The following is a 17,883-nucleotide window of genomic DNA, read 5'->3' on the forward strand; positions in this document are numbered from 1 at the left end:
CCATCTGCTGCACCCCCTCACATCCTGCACTAATCTACACTGAACGGAGGTCCTAGCCATGTGCTGGCCATATGGAACACATTACAAAACTCTCACTTATCCTTTTTTTCCTGTTTTCAACATTACCAAATTTGCAAACCTGGGCATCTTGTATGACCACCTTTGACTCCCCCTCACCGAGGTCACAACTCACATTTTGGGCATCGGGGTCCTAACTAATTAGTCAGGCAAACAGACCCTACAATCACTGAACAGTTAGATAAAGGAGAGGAATAGATATTAGTCTCCTGTTTCACTGAGAAGTGCTGCAAGTCATGATCTAGCGGGCTGTTAACTTTTTAAATGCCATTAAAAGTGGCAGTGCTAATTTAGAGGTACAGCAACATTACACTGTGGAATCAGCACAGCTATAAAATGAGTGGAGAAAGAATGGTGAATATTGATTTCTTTACACACCTCCTCCATTCGGCTTTGGTTTGCAGGACCCGGTGGTGACCGGACCATTCCCATTTCCTGGGGATGGCCGCCTGACCTTGAAACAGGAACTCCCACTTCCATCGGTCTTCCTCATCCACGTCTGTGCAAGACCTCACTCTGTTCCCAATCAAGTAGGTACCATGATTCAGTGTCAGGCAGGGCCAGCTTTGTTTTTTTGCCACCCAAAGCAAAAAAAATTTGGCTGACCTCAACCCAGCGCTGGGGTCCCCCCTGCACGCCCCTGCTGCCCCAGCCCTGGACTCTCACCCCCACCCCCCAACCTGCACTCTCTTTCCGCCCCAGCCCTGGGTCACTGATAACTTGTTCCCAAGGTGGCATTTAGCAGGAATTTTGGATGTGCACAGAACACAGACAGGATTGGTTCCCATATGGTTACAGCACTGCAATAAAGTGGAACAATTTTCAGCTTGTGTGATTGGAGGATATCTGGATGCATATTATAAGACTGTCCTCTATAAATGAGGAAAAGTTGAGGTGCCTTTATTATTCTTTTGTTCCACTCTTTGCTTCTATGGGGAATTTGCCAATGCACTATCACTGTCTTCCTTTGAAACAAATAAAACTAAAAAAAAAAAAAAAAAAAAAAAAAAGGCAGTGGCTGTTGAAAATAGCAATTCCAGTCCTAAAAACCACTGGGAAGCATTACTTGCTCAATTTTATCCTACTTTTTCTACAGCAAATTACAGTAGATCAATATATTTGATTTGGGAGAAATGAAGTAACAGCTGCCCAAATTGAGCTTGAGCACTCCTGAATGTAGAGGTGTTCAAATCTGGAAGGCAGGTGCTAGATTCCCTTTCTGAATATTAGCTAAATCTGGAAAGGAAAAGTCAATTTCTGCTTCCATGGCTCAGAAGTGGAAATCCAGAGCCTCCCCTCCCTTACTTTTAATTTTAAATTATAGTGGGATCTACCTACCTCCCTTGCTAGGCTTCAGATAGAGAGGGGCACTGTCCATTTAGTCCACCCAATTCCTTCTTTGGGGGCTGCAAGGACTATCCCTAATCCAGTCTGGGGATGTCTTCTGAAGGGTATATCTGGGCCAAATCCTTCTACTCCTTGGGCACACTTGTTCCCCATTCACAGTGCCACCCCGCTCTAGCAGCGAGCTCTCCATTCACAGCAAGCTGCAGCATGAGGTTTCAGCTACCATACTCCCTCCCCCTCCCTTTCTTGTTGATAGCAGCCAAGGGAATGCTGGGAAGTGTAGTTCTTTCCCTGCTCCAGGACTGGCTCTATAGGCAGGGAGCTAACCAAGGAACTACAGCTCCCAAGGCCCCCTGTTGGTTCTCAGCTCCCAGGCTGGATCCCTGCCAGCTGCCGCCCCTGCAAATAGGCCGCCCCAAGCAACTGCTTGCTTTGCTGGTGCCTAGAGCCCCCCTGGTGTCAGGGGACTGAGTTTGTAACTGTTCCCGTACAGCCTGCCTACTGGCATGTCTACACTGAAGGGTCTGGCCTGGGCCAGCTGACTTGGGCTTATGGGGCTCAGGCAAAGGGGCTGTTTAAATGCATTGTAGATGTTCGAGCTCAGGCTGGAGCCTGGGCTCTCGGACCCTGCGAGGTGGGAAGATCGCAGCCCTTGGGCTGCGTCCAGGCTTGAACAGCTACACTGCAATTAAACAGCCCCATAGCCCAAGTCAGCTGGCATGGGCCAACCGCAGGTGTGTGATTGCAGTATAGACATACCCTGTTGGGCTATCAGACTTCAATTAATGAAGGCAGCAATGCCTGAGTCTGCTCACTGTTAAAAGGTAGCATAGGAGAATTATTTAAGCAAGGAGCCAAATTTTCCTGTGACAAAGTGATTCCATGACTCATCTTCCAGGATAAACATCCCCACAGCAGGTGATGTGAGCAACTAGCTGAGCTAAAAGTCAAACTTACCCATTGCTGGAAAAATCATTAATGAAATGATGGGAAATATAACATTTCCTAGTCTGGAAGATGGGTCAGTTGCTTTAAGGCTTAAAAGCCAAACGTTAAAAATAACACCTCAGCTAAGGGCCTCTTTAAATGTTTTATAACCACACATAAGACGCAGTCATAGCTGAGATGACACCTGTTAGCCTGGTAAGCATGAGGTGCTGAGTACTCTTAGCTGCCAGGGGACATATGGGGAGTTGAGAGCATTGGGCCACAGAACTGTAGGGCCAAGAAGTTGGAGCAAAAGGATCTAAAACTGAGTTTAAGTCCAGATTGAGACATCAAAATAAGCGGAATGATTTTTTTTTCAAGGTTCCCACTGAAATCAAAGGGAGATCCTTGTTACTCACGACTTGGGAAAACCAGGTTACTTCATTTGAAGTCCATATTGAGGCACCGGAATTTTAGCTACCCATTTACTTCAAAATAGTTAAGCCAAGACTACATATTAAAGGGATGAAATATGATCCAATGCTGCTGCATCATCAGTGTGTTATCATAGCAATGCACCTCTTCCCTCTGTATTAACGTGGGCCTCGCTCTGCTCTCAGGTGACAGGCATCCACTTGATCCCTCTGATAAAGGGGCAAGTTGCAGTACTTTGGGACGATGACTGCGTGGATTCGAAGTAAGTGCGTTTTTAGGACAGAGGTAGACGTAAAACCAGGACACAGATGTAATCTTATCAGGGCTAGGTATTAAATAGCTAAGCAATGTTTACTCTCTCAGCGAAGCGATAGGCATTATCCCTGGCATTTTGTCAATTTTTTTCCAAAGCACAGTAGCTTTAAACACCAAAACAACTGTTCGAACCCATGTGCGATATCCCTGGGAGGAAATCTTGAGGCTACCGTGCCCGTTCAGCGTGAGCTGAGCTTGCAGCCTCACTGACACACAATGGCAATTCATCTGTGAAGCGGGTTTTAGCCCACAAAAGCTTATGCTCAAATAAATTTGTTAGTCTCTAAGGTGCCACAAGTACTCCTCGTTGTTTTTGATGGCAATTCAGGGTGTCTTTCTCCCCTGGAGGAGATAGGAGGCTCCACAAAAGCCCCTGTACTAAAAGATGCTGCTTTATCCAATCCTGTCCAAGTTGCCCCTGCCAGATGTAATGAGCAATGCGGAGATAAAGGGGGAGGATTGTGTCCAGGTCAGAAGACGTAGCCATCTGTCTGTAGACATGCTACCCTAGAAACCAACTGATATAGACTAATGTGCAGACTGGGGACACAGGACAGCCAACTCAGTGCATCCTTTGGAGTTGGTTAGTGCCCCTCAGTAAGTGCTGACTTTCCTGCATATTGGGCCTACGCCTGTGAGATGCTGAATGTCTCCACTGAGGTGCTTGGCCTTGTCTCTCCCCTTGGCATCTGGGGAGGCTGAAGGGGCTCACCAGTTTGTCAAAGGTTCTCACCACCTCGCAGGTCAGTCGGTCCTGGTGCTCTGTTGTGGCCTTTTCGAGCCATGACCCCTGCTCCTCGTGTTTGGCATGTCTGCTGCAGCACAGGACTTCCCTGGTCAGTTGTGTGCAATGCCAAGCATTTCTGTTCCTCACCCTCCTGCACAGACAAGACGGGGACGGGGAGATGTGGCCATCCCATGGTCACCAGCAGCCAGTTGAGGTGTTTGGTTTCTTTCCTAGATGTCTGAAAACATTCGAAGTTGAGTTTTCATCGGACGGAAAAGCATACCGACGGATTAATGCCAGAGACACGATCTTCACTCTGTGGATCTACAGTCCAGGTAAAATTGGCACTCACACTCAGCTTAATCTGTCCCCTCGGCATTCTCACTCGGTTGAAAGTGTGCTAAGTTATGTTTGTCTTTGAGTTTAAGGAATACAGAGCCACATGTGTTCAAAGCGCTTCATTGCCAAAAATGAGACCAGGTTCCTCTCCCGGGGATCATACCCTTAGGGCCAGCGGATGCAGCCCTTATTGTGAGTAAGTCCTGGTCACCATGGACAGTGGTTGCACCATCTGTCCCAAAGCACACGATCCTGAGGTCCTTGCTCAGTTTTCACTGAAGCAAACTCCCACTGTGGCTCAAATGTTAGAAGCACCTCCATCCTTGGCCCCTGTGTTCCATTGCCACAGCACACGGGCAGGACGGACAGGGAAGGAAAGCTCACGCCAGATGTTGCTGTACTGAGTTATCCACACAGTTATTCACAGTAATATTCCTGTCACTACGTGCCGTGTGTGGACATGGTTCTTTACAGCACCGGAGGATCTGGTCCCTGCCCCAGGCGCTTAGCCAGCACAGGCCTGATCCTGACTCTGCTATTGGCAATGGGAATGTTGCCAGTGACTTCATCAGAAGCAAGGCAGAATCTCATTTTAGACAGATGACATCAGGGGCCAGATCAGCTGCTGTGCTTCAGTTCAAGGTGTAGGTGTGTGATACTCTCTTGGGATGCCCAGGCCTGTGAGTCACCTTGTCCCCCGCCTCCTGTGTGAGGGAGTTTTGCTTGTGGAAGCTGGATGTCAGCTCCTGGACACCTCCAGCCACTCAAGCACTCTCCTCAGGGCTCCACCAGCCCCTCCTTTGCTCTGCACCTTAATAGGCCCCCGAGCCACTCTGAAAGCATCCCCTGTAACATGCAGCCCGTGTTGCTGGACATTCACAGCCATGACCAGGTTTGTTACACCCAAGGGAATAGTACACACTTGGTTGATTCAGCTGAGTATGAGCTGCAGCATAACACAGCACTGTAATCTATTGATCAAGAAAACAAATCTGTTTCTTAACCAAGGCAAATGAGATTGTGACCAAATATCACCCGCTTGCACTAGATTCAGACTTAACGTTAACAGGAGGCTAACCTTGTCTAAAGCGATTTCTCTCCTCAGCCCTGTCTTGCAGCGTTTCAGCCAAGGTTGGCTGAGATCCTGTTTTTGTGGTGTGACTGCACTGGCCAGTCACCCCCCCAAGTGCAGGATAAAAGAGGGGTCCTTGTGCTTTCCTCTTACATCCCTCCTGCCCCCCGAGCCCATTGTTTTTGTCCCCAGACTCAGGGTGACTGCCCTGTGGTTTCCTTCCAGAGGTGCCAGCTACTCTTTCTTTCCCATCCCTCATCGACCTGTTTTTCCTGTTGCCTCGCAGATGTAAATGGGACATCCTTTGTGCTGGCTTTACAGTGCTTGATGAACATAGGAATGGAGGGCAGGGGATTTCACATCCTTTTGTCTGGCAAAACCAACTTACCAACCCTGCCTGGGAGACAGTCTAAATCCACCTATTTTCAGTTCAAACGCACAGCTTCTTAAATGTCACCTGTACGTACATCACCCAATACCTATGAGGATCAGTGTGACATACGCTCCCATTAGACACCTCACGCAAGTCTTTTGGAGTAAGTACTATGAAAGCAGTGTGACAGGTGTAGTGAGTTTGTCAGGCCTGAGAGTGGCTGTTACAGAACAGTAGACCCTTTGCCAGTTGGCACTGAGAGGGATTAAGGCCACAAGGTGAACCACAGTGTGTGCGAGGGGAAGGTCTTGCAGGAGCAGGGTATGGGTCCCTGATTTTCTGCTGTGGTTGAAGTTAGAACATCTTGGGAGCTGCTGTTTATTTGCACCAGCTGGCAAAGGCTCCTGGAGGGATAACCAGAGCACATTGCCCCTCCCTGGGCATGGGAGCCAGCCACACCAGCTCTATACCTGCTATTACGCTGGGGTGCCCTCCCAGCCAAACGTCCTCCCTTTGTGCCACACAGGTGGCATGACTGGAGCAGCACAGGCGGCAGATTCTGACCCTGGACAGTCAGGTGGTGCAATCCCGCCGTTATTTTTTTCACAAACATGTCTCACTTCTGTGATTCTGCACTTCCACGAAACAGCAAGCCGAGGCTTTTCCTTCCCCACGGGGTCTGAATAACCAGCTGGAAAACTGGGTGTGGGCTCAGGTCTACGTGTGCTGCCGGTGACTGGCAGAGGGCTGAACACAGAATAGCCTCAGCCTTCCCTTGGCTAAACGTGAGACCACATAGCCCTAATGACATCAGGGCTGCTCTCTGCAAATCAGGGAACGCGGCTTTTGAAGTCAACAAGTATTTAGCCAAAGTAAGGGATAAGTGCTACAGCAACTGGCTCAAAGCAGCTGAAAACAATGCGGGTTGAGTATCTATAATACAGAGCGCTCCAGACCAAGTTTCTCGACTCAGCTGCATGTTCATAGTCACATTAATAATAACTGATCCGGTTTGTATGGAATAGAGGAAAACTTGGCTTCTGAGTGATGTGCTCTAATGAGATACAGAGCCATCAACTGGAAACAGCACAACGTTACCTAGTACAACCAGTGGCATGCCAGCGGTGTATGCTACGCATGCTCTGCGTGCCCTGGGACTAGCTGTGCTTGGGGGACGATTCTCTTTAGCCCCCGGAACACGCATGCAAGCAGTCACGCTTTGCATGCCAGTGCAGAATTGCATGCCTTGCTGAAAATGTCACGGCACACCCTTGAGTACGACACATTAAAATCAGGTGCTTTTTCAAATTCAAAATGCTGTGTTCGTGCAGTGTTAAAGTTGCACAGATAAGCACCAAGAAAGGTAGTGCCTTAGTGAAGACCCCAAGGGCAATATGAACTGTTGCATATAACGTTACTGTGGCAAAGTGCCGCACTACTACGATGGGTCTTGCGCTTTCTCTCCTTGGGGAGGGGGGGTTCAGGATGCCATTTCTTGCCCCTGAACTGGGATATTAACTGCCCCACTAGTGTCCTAGAGGAGGGGAGCGGAGAGGAAAGGACCCGGGCCTGCCCTCTACTCCGGGTCCCAGCCCAGGGGCCCTAGAGCTAGCGGTAAACCACTTGAACTAGTGGTTCCTTCCCCTGGGCTACTTCCTTCTCCTGCCCTTCAGCTTGTGGGGGCTTCCTGCCCTCCCTCTGCACAAGCCATGTGTCCCTTACCTAGGGTCTTGGTCTTCTTAGCCCACCGCAGCACTTCTCCAAACTGCTCTCTGCTCCAACTCCCAATCCACTCTGTTTCTACTCCTTCAAACTGTTCTCTGCACCAACACCAATCCTCTCTGCTCCAGCACTTTCCCCTGTCTGATTGAAGCAGGGGGTTTATATCAGGTGACTGATTTCAGGTGCTCTAATTGATCTGTAGCAAACTTTCTTCCCTCTACAGGGAATAAGCCTCCCTTCTAACCCTCTCCTGCTGCCCTCTGGCCATGCTGTATCACAGTTACCCACAGGATGTGTAGCTTAATCCAGTAAACTCTGCATTTTGACAGAAATAATTCCCCTCTGAACAGCCTAGCTACCTTTTATGTTCCTGGAATGTTGGCTTATGCCTTACCTGGCTTATCCCTGCCAGCTTTTTGCATTTAACTTTTCTCGTGTTTTTTAAAGACAATCCATAGTTATTCACTTCATCCCGTGTAAGATCGGATCTTCCCACATATCTGCCTTCGGAGAGGGGAGATATTTGGAGCTGCTGGGGAGAGTATTACGCTTAACTTCCTCAGGATTATCATTACAGCTAGCAGTAGAGCTGGCCAGGTACATGGGCTGGGACACTTACCAGGTACTCCTGTTAGAAGCCAGCCCCCAGTCACATCCCCACTCCATCCCACTAATGCGTCTCTCCCAGGAATAGGGATGGTCCCAGCCCCTCTGAGCACACAGCAGATGTTGGTCTTTTGCAGTGACCGCGCTTTAACCTTTTTGTTGGCAGGAACCACGGTCTCAGGCTTTTACAGAGTCCGAGCCATCGACTACTGGAGCAAGCCGGGCCTCTTCTCCATTCCTGTGCAGTATACTGAAGCTCTCGCATGAGTGCAAAACTGTCCAACAGCCAGAAGAGAAATCTGCATCTGTCTCCAGTGCGCCGCAGAGTGGGGTTATGCTGCTGCAAACGATAACCCTCTGATGCAACTCCAGCCTCACTAGTAAGGGAATTAGCGAGTTAGCTTACAGCACTGTACTCCTCTTCTCACTGCAAACTCTTTGGAGCCTGAAGACAAGTATCGTCCCAAACAGTGTTCGAAAGTGAAGAAGAAATAACTGTGCCTTGGCCTGGCCTCTTACATGCTGGTGGAACTCAAGTGGTTGCAATAGAGCTAGTCCACCCGAATGCTGGGGTAACAGGAGCCTGGTGTCGATGTATGGAGTCAGGGCCAACAACTCACGCCCTGGGCCTGGAGGACAGTGTTCTCCTGTGAGAGGAGGTGCGGCTGGGACTGAATTTCCGCACCAGATTTGCAGTACTGATTGGACGTGGGATACTGGCCGGCTGGGCTGCTGCTGCTGCTGGGCCCAATGAGTGAACAGAACAGCCTCTTCTACCCTCCTCTGCTCCCCAGCTACCAGGGATTAGTACAGTCCCTTGCCCTGGGGGATTCTGCGATTTCAGTGCAGTCTGCTGTCCCTCTATAGCAGGGAGTACAACGTTCCTCACCCCTTTGTGCAGCAGCTTCCAGGCAGCCATTTGCTCACTCTTGGGCCCTCGCCTGCATGAGCAAAGTCCTTCTGCCTCAGGGGGCTGCGGGTACCTTCCCCCCGCCCAGCCGGGCGTCACCAGCACAGACCCTGGCCTCTTTCATTCTCCTTTCTGCTCAGAAGGTTCAAGCCACCTTCCCTCGCTGGCTGTTCACCCCCACTAGTCTTCTCAGGCCTTGTCTCGGTCCCTCGCAGCAGAGAGCCCCATAGCGCCAGCTCAGAGGTGGGTCTCTGGAGAGTATCCCCAGCCAGCGGCTGTGCTCACCTCACCTTCCTTTACACTGCACTTTTAAAGCCTACTTCCCTCTTCCCAGCAGGCCTTGCTTCCTCCCAGTCACATGCTCATGCTGCAGACTACAACCCCCAGTGTGCCTTGTCTTAAACGAACCGAGGCCTTATGACAGACATCCTGGGCCATGGCTACCCTCATGGCCAGCAAAATGTTTGTTAGAGAGGCTCCAGTTAGAGGCTTTTATAAATTTATCAGATTTGGGCATTACATGCTTTTATATGTGACAGATGGCTAGTAATGGACATGTTTTTAAACTAGAAAATCTACACTTGGGAATGGTGTATTTTGCAGTATTTTACAGTAGATTATAGCCTCACACAAAACAAAGGAGTAATGAATATTGAGCTCATATGAATGCACAGCTGGACAATATTTGTCAGATTAAATTTTTTCACCAACAATGGGTATTTGGGGCGAACAAAACATCGCATGAATTCATGTCAAATTTGTCAGATTGTTTTGGTCGGAAAAGAAAACAAAGAAACAAACAAACTGAACCTATTTCAAAACAAAACATTTTGACTTGGATTCAAAGCAACTTTGTTCTGAATTTTGCTTCAGTTTTATTTAAAAAGGTAAAAACTCCAACAAAACAAAGTGTCGTTTGACCTTGATCTGAAAGACTGTGGCCCCCAAACTGAAAAATCTGCTACTTTGCACAGTTCTAGGTGACACCTCTGTGCACTTGCTAATGACTATTTTAGAACTCAAAGTGCTTTGTGGGTTTAATCGGGTCCCTCATAATTGAAGCACTTTGTATTGTGTTTTTAAAGTACTCAGAGAGGGAAAGATCACTGCAGTGAAAAGAGCTAGGCTATTTTACAATGGAGGAACAAGCCTCTGTTATGAACATATTCTCTGTGATGATATAAAATACCTCACCAGTATAACAAAGCATGCATACTTGAATTGCAATATGAAATCAGCTGTGTAGTAAGATGGAGGATGCATTTGGCATTGTGGATTCAAAGGCGACGGGTCCACCTCCACATTTGAGTGTCAGGATTGTGTCACTGCCATCAGCAATTCACCACCACCACCACCACCAATATGTGTTTTGTTCCGCTACCTTGTTGATTACAGGCCGAGGGAACAACCACTAAGAGGAAGTTAAGATGGTTGAGAACAGCGGTCATGTACTCCTTGTACACAGTAGGTTGCAGGGCTGCTACTCCTGTACAAGATATGGACTAGCTATTTCACTTTCACCATGGAGAGAGATACCCGAGATGTGTTCTCTTAAGTATACAAAGCTCTGCCAGGTCTGGCTGTTCCCAGCTCAGGAAAGGCATGTTACACAGGAGACCACCTAGTGGCTGAACATTATAATACCATGTAAACATTCCATTGCCATAGAGCTCAGTAATTCAGAGGAAAATACGCTATAGGGATGTTGTACGTGTTCCCATACAGATCATCAAAAGAAAAGACAGTTACCGTTAAACTTAAAAGACATCCAGCAATGTTAATGCATGGAAATGCAGAGCTAAGGCCCCTTAAATCAGCATCCTGAAGTGAGACCTTGCGGAAGGGGAAACTTTTAGCTTTCAAAATAAATTATCTAATCAGGGACCCTAAGCACTACACTACCTTAATCAAGGTAGGTATTTGCCATGGTTTCTGCTGAAGGAGAATTTAAGTTAAGAATGGAGGGGAGCTGACAATCAAAATACTCAAGTGTAGCTCACGCCCAGTGAGTTAACGCCATGGGCAGGGCCGGCTCTAGGTTTTTTGCCACCCCAAGCAAAAAAATTTTGGCTGCCTCCCCGTCCTGGCCCTGGGCTCCCCCCCTGCAGCCCAACCCCTGGGCTTCCCCTTCCCCCCCCCCCCAGTATCCTCCACACACACTTCCTGCCACTCCAGCCCTGGGCTCTCCCTGCCCCCTTCCCACCTGCCCCCTCCTTCCACCGCAGCCCTGGGTCACTGGTAACTCGCTCCCAGGGCAGGTCATGCAGCAGGAATTTTAGATGTGCACAAAACACACACAGGATTGGTTCCCATATGGTTACAGAGCTGCAGTAAAGTGGAACAATTTTCAGCTTGTGTGATTGGAGGATATCTGGATGCATATTATAAGACTGTCCTCCATAAATGAGGAAAAGTTGAGCTGTCTTTATTATTCTTTTGTTCCACTCTTTGTTTCTATGGGGAATTTGCCAATGCAATATCACTGTCTTCCTTTTAAACAAACAAACAAACAAACAAACAAAAAGGCAATGGCTGTTGAAAATAGCAGTTCCAGTCCTAATAACCAGTGGGAAGCATTTCTTGCTCAATTTTATCCTACTTTTTTTACAGCAAGTTACAGTGGAACAGTATATTTGATTTGGGAGAAATGAAGTAACAGCTGCCCAAACTGAGCTTGAGCACTCCTGAATTTTGAGGTGTTCAAATCTGGAAGGCAGGTGCTGGGTGTTTGTGGGGGGGAGGGGAGGGCTGTGGGCTTCGCGGGGGAGCACGGCAGCATGTATGCAGCAGCGTGTCTGGCGCTGCACGGAGCCAGACACGCTGGTCTGAGTGGCACGGTAAGGGGGCTGGGGGGTTGGAGAAGGGTAGAGGGTTTCAGGGGGGCAGTCACGGGACAGGAAGCGGGGAGGGGGTTGGATGGATCAAGGGTTCGTGGGGGACAGGCAGCGGTTGGATAGGCATGGGAGTCCCAGGCATTTGTCAGGGGACAGGTAGGGGGTGGGGTCCTAGAGGGAAGTTGGGGGGGGGTCTCAGGAGGGGGCAGTTGGGGACAAGGAGAAGGGAGGCTTAGATTGGGGGTGGGGTCCTGGGGGGCAGTTAGGGGCAGGGGTCCCAGGAGGGGCAATCGGGATAAGGACCAGTGGTGCTTAGATAGGGGTGGGGTCCTGGGGGGCAGTTGGGGGCAGGGGTCCCAGGAGGGGGAGATCAGGGGACAGGGAGCGGGGGGGGTTGGATGAGTTGGGGTTTCCGTGGGGGGCAGTCGGAGGGAGTGGATGGTGGCAGGGTGGAGCTACCCTGTCTCCCCCTCCCCCCATGGAGTGTCCTGTTTTTTTAATGTTAAATATGGTCTCCCTACCATTCACAGCACACTGCCGCATGAGGTCCCCCTCCTTCCTTTCCAGTTGGTAGTGGCCAAGGGAATGCTGGGAAATGTAGTTCTTCGAGTGATTGCTCATATCCATTCCAGTTAGGTGTGTGCGCTGCGCGTGCACATTCGTCAGAAAACTTTTACCCTAGCAACTCAGTGGGCCGGCAGGTCGCCCCCTAAAGTGGCGCCGTCATGGTGCTCGATATATACCCCTGCCGGCCCACCCGCTCCTCAGTTCCTTCTTACCGCCCGTGTCGGTCGTTGGAACAGTGGAGCGCGGCTTAGCTGACCTCCACTTCCCTAGCTACTCGTAATTCTCGTATATAGTTATGCAGTTATAATCCTTTTATATATATATTTGTATAGTTAGTTTAGTAATAGTTAGCGGGGTTCAGGAAGTAGCCCCTTTCCTGCACCCGGTGCCGGAGCCCATGCACGGCTCACCGGGTTTTAAAATGGGCTCGGCCTGCCAGAAGCCAATGCCGAAGGGAGATCCACACGACTCCTGTTTGAAGTGCCTCAGGGAATCACACTTGACAGCTAAGTGCCCCATTTGCAAGGCTTTTAAGCCGAGAACAAAAAGGAGCGGGACTTTTACTTACCCCTCCACCTTTGGCACCAAGCGATGATCAAGCGGCTGGCAGAAGCGCCTCCTCGGCACCGGACCCCGCCGGTACTGCCAAGGCCTTTTGGCACCGGCCGTCGCCGGCACCGAAGTCGACTCGGCACCGCTCCCTTCCTCCAAGGTCAAGAAAGCCTACAATTCCTGCTGGTGCCTGACGGCTCCCCGGCACGCGCTGTGGTTGAGCCCCCTGCTCCTGCTGCTTCCGTGCCACCTGCATCGCAGCCAGAGAGCTCGTCTAAGTCGGATTGCCTGGCACCGACACCTGCAGAGGCACCGATGACATCGGCACCATCGATTCCAGTCCCCCAGGGCCATTGAATCCAGTGCCTGACAGCTCCCCGGCACACGCCGTGGTAGAGCTTACTGCTCCCACTGCTTTTGTGCCAACTGCACCACAGCCAGAGAGCTCATCTAAGTCAGATCGCCCAGCACCGACACCTGCAGAGGCACCGACAACGTCGGCACCGTCGATCCTGGTCCCACAAGGGTCATTGAATCCGGTGCCTGACGGCTCCCCGGCACACGCTGTGGTTGAGCTTACTGCTCCTGCTGCTTCCGTGCCAACTGCACCGCAGCCAGAGAGCTCGTCTAAGTCGGATCGCCCGGCACCGACACCTGCTGAGGCACCGACGACGTCGGCACCGTCGATCCCGGTCCCACAAGGGCCGTCGAATCCGGTGCCTGACGGCTCCCCGGCACGCGCCGTGGTTGAGCTTATTGCTCCTGCTGCTTCCGTGCCAACTGCACCGCAGCCAGAGAGCTCGTCTAAGTCGGATCACCCGGCACCGACACCTACCGAAGCTCTGACGACCTCGGTACCGTCGATCCCGGTCCCACGAGAGCCGTCGAATCCGGTGCCTGACAGCTCCCCAGTATGCACTGTGGTTGAACCTGCTGTTCCCTCCACGCTGGAGACATTGCCAACGGCGAAGGATCTCATTGCCATGACAGAGTCGATGCTGCCTGACCCCGGCACCACCGGTGCGGGTAATACAGTCTCTTCATATGACCGTCCTCTGTCAGCACAGCAGAGCGGCACCGTTCATGATCACGGTCCTGCAGACACTCCAGGTCCCGTCGGCACACCCGACACCACTTGCAGTCCCGGTGCTGTTTTCCTCATCGGTACTGGTCGCAGTCGCCGCACCGGTCGGTATCCCGTTCACCGACCCGCTACTATCAGCACCGTTCCGACTCCCGGCACCACGACAGGTACCGTGACTCCCGTAGCCTCTCCCTGAGCCTCGAGATCTCGGTCGACCTCCCGGCACCGTTCTGGTTGCAGGTCTGGATCTCGTTCCAGGTACCGGTACGCCTCCCGGTGCCGGTCTCCGGTGCCGAGTTGGGCAAGGTCCGATAGAGTCAGAGACTCTGCCCTTGCCTTTTTTTAGTACCTCCATGGCCATCCAGATGCGCATCCGTGTCATCCCACATGCGCAGATCTTATGCTCAGGACCACAATTCTGATACGCCCCCCGACAACCTGAGGTGGAGGAGGTCCCAGAGGTAGAAGACCCGGTATGGTGCCCTCTAAGGGGTACGACTACTCGTCTGTCCGCTCTCCTCTCTGCTCACTAGTCTTTCAGTCTGTTAAGGAGAGGTATTGGGATGGCCAGCGGGTGCCAGCCCCGAAACCGAAGGAGGCTTGGCGAATGAACCTACTTGGCCGCCAGGTGTACTCTGCAGAGGCCCTGCAGCTCTGGGTAGCAAAGCAACAAGCCTTGCTTAGCTGCTATAATTATAGCACCTGGGTGAAGGTAGTTTAGTTTATGGAGTTTCTCCCTCAAAACTCCTGCCAAGAGTTCGCTGCTGTCTTGGAGGACGGGGGAAAAAGGTACCAGAGCGTCCCTCCAGGCCTCGTTGGACGCAGCAGACTCAGCAGCCAGGACTCTGGCCTTCGGTGTCGCCATGAGGTGCATCTCATGGCTTCAGGTTTCAAACCTCCGGCCAGAGCTGCAGTATGCCATTCAGGACTTACCCTTTGTTGGTAAAGGCCTCTTCGCGGCAAAGACAGCCCCAGGCTACGAAGCCTGATGGACAATAGGGTCCTAATGCGCTCTCTCAGCATGCATATGCCAGCGACCAAACGCAGGCCTTTCTGTCTCCAGCCGCCATACTCTGTGCCTAGCCAGAGACAGGACTTTGGCAAACGGCGAGGCCAAGGTGGTCGCAGACAAATGTCAGGACCCCTAAAGAGCCAAGGTCAAGGTCCCTTGCAATTACCACTGGGACTAAAGACGAACCTTCCAAGGTGCGCCTGAGGGCGGTGTACCAGTCACAGGCCGGGATCCCAATCCCGCTTTCTCCTGGCGTGGCCCCAGTTAATTTCAGATCGCTGGGTCCTGCCCACGGTGGAGCATGGGTACCAGCTCTAATTTGTTCCAACCCTGTCCCCCTTCAGGGACCCCTCTCACGAGCAATTCCTCATACAAGAGGTGCAGACGCCGAGGGACGAAAGGGGCAAGGGGGTTTACTCCCGTTATGCCCTAGTCCCCCACTCGAACGGAGGTCTCAGACCTTCCTAGTCCTGCGCGGACTCAACCAGTTTAGGATAAGGTTGAAGTTCCGCATGGTATCCCTGGGAACCATTATCCCATCCTTGCCTCCTGGGGACTGCTATGCCGCCCTCGATATGAAGGACGCGTACTTTCACAACGCCATCTTCCCTCCGCACAGGAGATACCTCCGCTTTCTAGCCAACCGTCAGTACTTCTGGTTTACGGTCCTACTGTTTGGCCTTTCGGCAGCCCCACAGGTATTGACCAAGTATATGGCCATAGTCGCTGCCTACCTTCGCTGATGTCGGATATGCGTTTTTCCATATCTGGACGATTCGCTTATCCGAGGAGACTCCGAGACACAAACCACTCAGCACATGGGCATCGTCACGGTCTTATTCACAGGTCTAGGCCTGATGATTACTATAGAGCAATCCACTCTGGTTCCCACGCAGAGGTTGGACTTCGTAGGGGCTATTCTGGTCTCCGACCTAGCCGGAGCCTGCTTATCACAGCCGCGGTTTTAGGCGATGGCAACAATCATCCAAGGTCTGCAGACTTTCCCAACGACCTCGGCTCGCACTTGTCTCAGTCTCCTGGGTCCATGGCTGCCCGCAAGTTTGTAACAAAACACGCCAAGCTCCGCCTCCGTCCTCTCTAAGTCCGGCTCACCTCGGCGTACCGCCCGGACAGGGAGCCAATGGTCATGGTAATCACCGTTCCCTCGAGCACCTTAGGCTCCCTAGAGTAGTGGCTAACTCCCTCCCTGGTGTGGGCTGGGATGCGGTTCCATCCGCCCCAGCCCTCACTGCCCCTGACGACGGACGCGTCATCTCTCTGCTCGAGTGCTCATGGTCACCTCCGAGCTTAAGGCCTTTGGTCTTCTCGGGAGCTGGCATTCCACATCAACGCCCCAAAAATGAGAGTAGTCCGCCTGGCTTGCCAGGGGTTCCAGCGGCAGCTGCGAGGCCATGGTATCTCGGTGTTTACAGCCAACACAACGGCCATGTGCTTCATAAATAACCAGGGAGGGACATGGTCCTCCCCCCTTTTGTCAGGAGGCCATCCATTTCTGGGACTTTTGCATGGCCCACTCGATGGAGCTGGTGACGTCCTTTCTCCCAGGCGTTTGGAACGCCTTGGCGCTTTGACTCAGCAGGTCTTTCCTGTCTTACGAGTGGTCACTCTGCCCCATGTGAGGCGTTCTGCTTTCCAGAAGTGGAGATTTTTCCTCACATAGACCTGTTCGCTCACCACGAGAGCAGAAAATGCCAGATGTTCTGCTCCTTCCAAGGTCTCTCCTCGGGATCGATCTTGGACGCATTCCTGATGCCGTGGAAAGGCCAACTCCTTTATGCCTTCCCACTGTTCCCACTGGTTCATTAGGTCCTACTCAAACTCTGCAGGGGCAGAGCGCGCATCATCATGATCACTCCAGTGTGGTCCAGGCAGCACTGATATACCACGTTGCTCGGCCTGTCAATAACCAACCCAATTACCCTGCCACCCCACCCAGACCTCGTCACTCAGGGCCATGACAGGCTTCGTCACCCGGACCTGCAGCCTCTTCGCCTCACGGTGTGGCTGCTGCGTAACTGAGCCGGGGTTGCAGGAAGCCTTCCACCTGGTCAACGTACCTGGCCGAGTGGAAGCATTCTTCTACAGGTGCAATACGCTCGATCTTGCTCCTACTGAGGTCTCGATCCCCTCTATTTGGCCTGCCTCTGGCCTTCAGCGGCAGGACCTGGTGGTATCATCGCTGAGGGTACACTTGGCAGCCATCTCTACCTTCCAGCCAGGCTAAGGTGGACGTTCCGTGTTCTCACACTCTATGGGTTCTAGATCCCTCAAGGGCTTGGGAGCGCTTGCACCCTCGGGTGCGCCGCCCAGCCCCAGCCTGGGACCTCAACCTAGTTTTAACCAGACTTATGTCTCCCCCATTCGAGCTGTTCGCGACCGGCCCTCTGCTATACCTGTCTTGGACGACAACTTTCCTCGTAGCTGTTACATCGGCCAGACGAGTCTCTGAGCTCAGAGCTCTTACGGTGGTTCCGCCGTACACTAGGTTTCACAAAGACAAGGTGCAGTTATGACCACACCCGGCTTTCCTCCCTAAGGTGGTTTCGGCCTTTCATGTTACCCACAGCTCAACGCAATGGGCGCAACAGTTGCACTCCCTGGACATCTGTAGAGTGCTCGCATTTATATTGCGCTGACAGAACCATTTCGTAAGGTGCCCCAGCTCTGTCACGGTAGCAGACCAAAGGGAAGGCTTGCTTGTTTTCCTCTCAGAGGATCTCATCTTGGGTGATGGCGTACGTCCGCACTTGTTATGATTTGGCTCATATTTCCCCAAGCCACATCACCGTCCATTCTACCAGGGCTCAGGCTTCATCTGCCGCCTTGCTGGCTCGTGTTCCTACCCACAAGATCTGTCGCGCAGCTCCATTGGTCCTCGGTCCTTACCTTTGCTTCGCAGTATGCCCTGGTTCAACAGTCAAGAGATGCTGTAGCCTCTGGCTCAGCAGTTTTCATTCTGCCA

General features: G+C 51.7%; 2 protein-coding genes across 5 annotated transcripts in view; one reads left to right on the forward strand and one right to left on the reverse strand.

Annotated features, from left to right (window-relative positions):
* The window catches only part of IDUA (alpha-L-iduronidase), a 64,360-nt gene extending 54,921 nt beyond the window's left edge, over nucleotides 1-9,439 (forward strand). For both annotated transcript variants that reach the window (XM_050943106.1, XM_050943107.1), the window contains 4 exons: nucleotides 483-608; nucleotides 2,973-3,049; nucleotides 4,064-4,164; nucleotides 8,108-9,439. In XM_050943106.1, the coding sequence (XP_050799063.1) occupies nucleotides 483-608; nucleotides 2,973-3,049; nucleotides 4,064-4,164; nucleotides 8,108-8,208 (405 nt within the window). In that variant the 3' untranslated portion in view covers nucleotides 8,209-9,439. The remainder of the gene's footprint in view (nucleotides 1-482; nucleotides 609-2,972; nucleotides 3,050-4,063; nucleotides 4,165-8,107) is intronic.
* Nucleotides 1-17,883, reverse strand: part of SLC26A1 (solute carrier family 26 member 1) — a 104,624-nt gene that overhangs the window by 47,632 nt on the left and 39,109 nt on the right. The gene's annotated exons all lie outside the window — the stretch shown is intronic.

Source organism: Gopherus flavomarginatus, chromosome 3 (assembly GCF_025201925.1).
Source record: "Gopherus flavomarginatus isolate rGopFla2 chromosome 3, rGopFla2.mat.asm, whole genome shotgun sequence".
Classification (NCBI taxonomy): Eukaryota; Metazoa; Chordata; order Testudines; family Testudinidae; genus Gopherus; species Gopherus flavomarginatus.